This window comes from Mytilus galloprovincialis, chromosome 2 (assembly GCF_965363235.1).
Source record: "Mytilus galloprovincialis chromosome 2, xbMytGall1.hap1.1, whole genome shotgun sequence".
NCBI classification, from domain to species: Eukaryota; Metazoa; Mollusca; class Bivalvia; order Mytilida; family Mytilidae; genus Mytilus; species Mytilus galloprovincialis.
In genome coordinates, this window is record NC_134839.1 from 66,496,586 (window position 1) to 66,502,585 (window position 6,000).

Here is a 6,000-nt window from a genome sequence, read left to right on the forward strand (position 1 = left end):
AACTAGTTCTTTTGAGTGGTCCTGAGAGTAGGTATCCTAGTTTGGACTTTACTGCTGTTGGTCCCTCGCCCCTAATGATATCATCCTCGACAATATCCCAGTATTGGTCAGCTCCAACAAGCAGTCCAATTTCAAATGATGTATCCTCAGTTACGGCACCAATATCGTAAAGTGGTTTTACTAAAACTGCATGTAATATAACAAAGACGTCTAAACTGTATGAATTTGTATTGATGACTGAAGTACAAGATAACGTCATAAGTAAACGACGTTGGATATACAACAATGCCGCGTTACGCTAACGTTCTCTTCTGTGCGTGATTTCCAACAGTAACTTTTTAGATATAACATTGTTATGCTGATATTTAGAGCTCGAGTAATTTTGAATATAACATGCGTTTTCAGTCGCGTATCACTATTCACTGTTGATCCAATTGAAGGATCTGTCGTAAAGTTGTCAGTTGTTAAGACGTATATATATATATACACTTGTTTTAATTGATTTCAATAGTTGCAAACACTTTTAAATACCAACTTTCATATAATGGTTTTTATTGTACTATAGTATTAACTATATTTCCCGCGAGTAATGGCCAAGGGAAATATGGTTAATTTTAGAGATTACAAATCTTCATAGCTGAAATATATTAATGCTTATTTACAAATATGTATCTTCTTTTATAAATTTAAGTGGAAATTGAACTCATAACAATATTGTGTTTTAGTTAAAGACGTATTCATTTACACATTACCGTTATAATGTGCTGTTTTCACTTGTTATAGCACTAGGTCGAAATCGCTGCTGGTGGACTTTCAGTCCCCGAGTGTATCATCAGCTCAGTAGTCAGGATTTCGGCAATCATGATTTATAACAAACATTTCTTTAATTGTCAGTTTACAAAAGTATTAAATTATTAAAATACGAATGTTCACCTCCTTCAGGCAAAGCTGACCTTATATGGATTTAGCTCTTATGTAATGATAAAGAGAAGTGGTATGTTTGCCAATGAGACAACTATCCAACAAACTATAGTTAAGCGTACAATCTTCAGTTATGAAAAACCAGATACAAAAAGTCGGTTAAACAGTCTCGACATGTAAAATATGAAACACTTCAATTGTGAAAACTAACGGTTTCAACAACAACTGAACTACATGTTCTTGACTTTTGACAAGAAGATACAGAATGTGGCGAATGAGTAGGTACTTAATTGGTCATAAAGCTCTTCACTCCTTTTTTATACAGTTTTGGCTTTCAAATATTTGAAAGTTTTAAGCGTTGCTGGTGAAAGAAAATCCAAAAAATGTCTCGGGTGCATATTATTTATAAAGGGGATGTAAATGAGTGGTTTATGTATTGCAATTATTTCGGCTTCCTAACTTTAGTTTAAATCTGCAGTTGGCAGTTTATTCGTGTTGTTATACATATTATAACAAACATTAGGATAAGATAATTGAACTAATAGATGGTTGTTAAACGCCAAGTGTCAACTATTATATGCATTATTAGTGAGATAACATTCATTGTAATATAAAAATGAACAAGGATGTACATATCCATGTGCGTGCAGATTTTCTACTTTTTCTTTAAACAACACTGTCCACGGATGTCAAAGTCGAATTTCATTTCATTATTTCCGCAAATGGAATGTACAACTTTCCGAATTCACTTCACATTTCTATCCTCATTATAAAATCATGAAGTACAAATGTTCTAGAATTTCCTCAAGAACGGAAATAAGTACCCTCATGATAAAAATAATTACGCCATATGTTATCCTAGAGGGTCAACAAAGATCTAAAGTAAAAAGTAAAATCACAAAATACTGAGCTACCAGGGAAATTCAAAACGGAAAGTCCTTTATCAAATGGCAAAATAATAAGCCCAAACACATCAAACGAATACATAACAACTGTCATATTCCTGACTGTGGTACAGGCATTTTCTCATGTAGAAAATGGTGGATAGAACCTGGTTGTATAGCTAGCTAAACCTCACACATTGATAGTCGCACCAAATTCCATTATATTGACAAAGATGCGTGAACATTACAAACAAACATAATAGTTATAAATGTCAAATATACAGCAGTCAACATTTTTCCTTGGACATATCTTTAAAACGGCTGAGTCTGCCATAATGAACACGATGAACAGTGCAAATTAATTCGAGTAAATAATTTGTTTAAATGAAATGAAAAATTCTTATCATTAAACCCTCAATTTAAACTTTATCAGAAAATAAATAACAGATTTTAGCACAATTACAAGTAAAACAAAAGTTCCTATATCAAAATCGTTCTTGGTATAGTTGTCTCTTCTTATATTTGTTTATTGACTAAATACCTTTAAATACATCTGATGTAATTAATTTTTCATTTATCACAGACTTATTTAGCTTACTTCAAATGAAAACAAAAAACAGAGAATAAAAATATTGTTGTAGAGAACATACATATCAGTGTTAAAGTCTGTTAATTCAAATTTGGCATCCAACTTTTTTAATTTGCAATCTACATTTACCTGACAACCTTGCAGTTTGTATATTATTGATGTGATCATCAAGAACTGAGACAAATATGATATCTGTAATGGCAGTTATGAAAACCTAAATGAATGAAAATATCCAAGTAGAAAATGAATTTACCAAATAGGCAAAGAATAATGGAGCATGGTTCCAGATTGGAGAAATTAATCAAGTTGAATTTTATACATTGGATCATGTCTAAAATGAATATAATGCTTTCTGTAAAGTTATCTTGCAAGATTAATACTGATAAATACTGATTTAGAATCAAAATATGCCGAGTGCACATTAAAAAATTGATAATGAATTGACGTTGAGCGCACTTTTTTCGATTAAGAATGAATAAATGTTCAGCGTATTTTACACTATTAAGACTGCAGTTGAGCGCGCTTTACATGATTAAGTATGAATTAATTTCGACCGCACTATATTCGACAAAGAATTAAAGTACGTTGAGCGCACGTTGAATGATACATACACAAAATTATGAAAATTGAGCGCACGCATAAGACAGTTCCGGCGTTCCATACACGCACGTTAGACAATGAATTTTAGAAAATCAGTGATAACACAACCCAGGATAAAAGTGACTTTATCTTAGTTATTTTGCTTGATATGACAAATTAAATGTGACAAAATAGAAACAAACAGAATAAAATATGTCAAAAATTTGCACTAAAAAATTGGGAAAACCACTAATTTTCCTCATTCAGTAACATTCTTCTCTCGTAACTTGCATACCGGCATTTAAGGTCTATACCGATTGGTTTCTGATTTTTTTTACAATATCAGATGGCAGATAACACATGGACTTCTGTAAATATCTCCTTCTATGTATCAGTTGATATCATAAAGGTCTGACCAAAGTGTTGACAATCTTTGTATTCGAGCGTCACTGATGAGTCTTTTGTAGACGAAACAGGCGTCTGGCGTATATACAAAACTAGTCCTGGTATCTATGATGAGTTTATTTATCCATAGATTGTTTTTAATATTAATTGCAAAAAAAAAACAATTCATGAACAGAAAAGTGGGTGCGGGGATTTATATTTTTATAAACATCTACTTTGGATACTGTCTTTTGATCAGAAAGAAGCTTCTGTCCAAGTTTCATAAAATTCCATGAAGGTTTGACAAAATCATTGAAATCTTCAGAAATACTTTTATCATCGACTGAACCTACATTTTGATGACGCTGACCTGGGAATCAAGGATCGCTGTGTGTAGCTTTATATACAGTAAAGTTTGGTTCATTTGTTATTTCAAGGTTTTGTAAAGAAAAATTTCTGCGTTATTACTGATTTAGGTAAAATCATAAGATCAAAAACAATAAAATGTTTATAAAACGAAACTTACCTTCTGTTAAACCAAATAAAACATAGAATCCAGTGAAAAGAATTAATGTTCGCATGGCAAAAAACTTTGTTTCTTTCATCCAGGTAAAACCATTCACGATACTTAAATATAAATATCGGTTTAAACGTATATTGACATGTTTTCTTTTTGGAAGGTTGCTTAGTCATTAACCGCTATATTACATTTCCTTCTTATATTGACGAACCTTCTATTTTTATTGATCAGTTTACAGATAACTTACGATTTTTCATCTTTAATGATTGCTAATCATCAAGTTTTTGAAATATTATAAAGAACAGTAAATCGGATAAAATATTGTTCAGCGTAGTATAAGAAACTATTGTACAGACGATGTATCAAAAATGTATAACATATTTTCATACATACATCTCCTGGTAATGGAATAATACTTCAACGTATAACCAAAATCAAATGATGTTAATTATAAACTACAAGCTATAGGTTTCTGTCCACAGCCAATATCACTATAAGAATCGTAAATTAAAAATGTTGTAGATGTGACCGTTTAGATTCGATTGAAAACTAAATTGATTCGTTACTGACTTATAAGGATTACAAAATCAATTAAAACACCACTTTTTTTTTAAAAATAACTTTGAGTTGACCTAAGTTTAATTTACATATATAGAATATGTGAGCTTAAAAAAAGTTTGTGCAAAAAGTTTAGAAGGGTCCTGATATAAATAACCCAACGAAGGATGCCATCTAAGCTTTTTTGCAACTAATAAGCACTGTACAATAAGGATATATATTGTTAATTATTCAATACTTATATCCTCTACATAAGAAAATGCCTGTACCAAGTCAGGAATATGACAGCTGTTCTCCATTCGTTTTTTGTTTCTGAACATTTGGTTTTTACGTGTTCTATAATAATAATGATCACTTGAAAATTTCTTGTGCCAAGTCAAAAATAGGACAGTTGTTCATTCGTTTGATGTGTTTTATCATTTGATTTTGTCATTTGATTTGGGATTTTACATTTTGAATTTTTCTCGGAGTTCAGTATTTTTGTGATTTTACTTTTTTTCAGATGTGAAACTGAAATATTCCAAAGATACAATCTTAGTCTCTCTATGCTTGTAATAGCATTAATGCATTTACCTTTAAATGTTAAACCCTTTACACAAGTAAAACCTATTCTTAACTTTAAAAACAAGAAATATTTGGTTCTACTTTGTTTAATTAAAAGAACGGCTAGAGTATGTAAAATTATCTTGTCTTTAGGAGGGATATATCGTACTTTGTAAGAAAAATATTCTCTGAAATTGGAACAATCAAGACGCTTGGATCTTTGATGGACAACATTTTTGTAACGTATCAAGAACAAGTTTTTTTTTAATAAAAAACACTACTTGTTCAGCAATTACCCTGTCTCATTGGTACATGCATTTCGTATTGCTCTACACAGTGTGACTTCTTACACTTTCAATACATGATATACAGAATAGTCGAATCGATGCTGAAGTGGTATTCAGAAAAATTACAAATTTCATATAATAAATCAAATGATTCATTCACGGAGGTAGAAAGATACCCTATTTTTTTTAGCATGTTAATTAATATAAATTCCATGATAGAGATTTAATGATGAAGTATAAATACTCAATCGAGCTTAGTCGTTTCATAAATTGATGGGTGGTAACTGCAATGGAAAATATTTAAGTCGTCTGCAACGGTCAAATGTTCTACCTGGATGTAAAATTTCGAAATTTGACCTATTTGATCAAACGATCAAACTTCACGTTCCGCTATGTAGATGATGTTCTCTCACTAAATAATTCAAAGAGTATGTTGAACGCATCTATCTTATCAAACTTCAAAATTAAATAAAAACTGATACAGGTTATAATGCCTCACATCTGTTACATTTAGAAATTGACCATAGGAGTCCTTTTTCCCCCAAAAAAAAAGGATTCCAGCTTCGAAATTGTCATCATTCCATTTCTAAGTAGCAACATTTTAGCGACTGCATGTGGAGTTATTGCTAACAAGACAGTTATTAAGCAAGAATACCAAGTTTTAAAGTTGGAATCGTTCCTTCAAACAATTACTGACTCTATCACGAATTGATCGACTGTTACAAATTATATGTT

The 6,000-nt window shown here is 31.1% G+C and overlaps 1 protein-coding gene across 1 annotated transcript in view; it reads right to left on the reverse strand.

The window, feature by feature from the left end:
* LOC143062366 (uncharacterized) overlaps positions 1-4,201 on the reverse strand; it is a 42,847-nt gene extending 38,646 nt beyond the window's left edge. The window contains exon 1 of the mRNA XM_076234079.1: positions 3,884-4,201. Within this exon, the coding sequence (XP_076090194.1) occupies positions 3,884-3,962 (79 nt within the window). The 5' untranslated portion in view covers positions 3,963-4,201. The remainder of the gene's footprint in view (positions 1-3,883) is intronic.
* Positions 4,202-6,000: the final 1,799 nt, after the last annotated feature.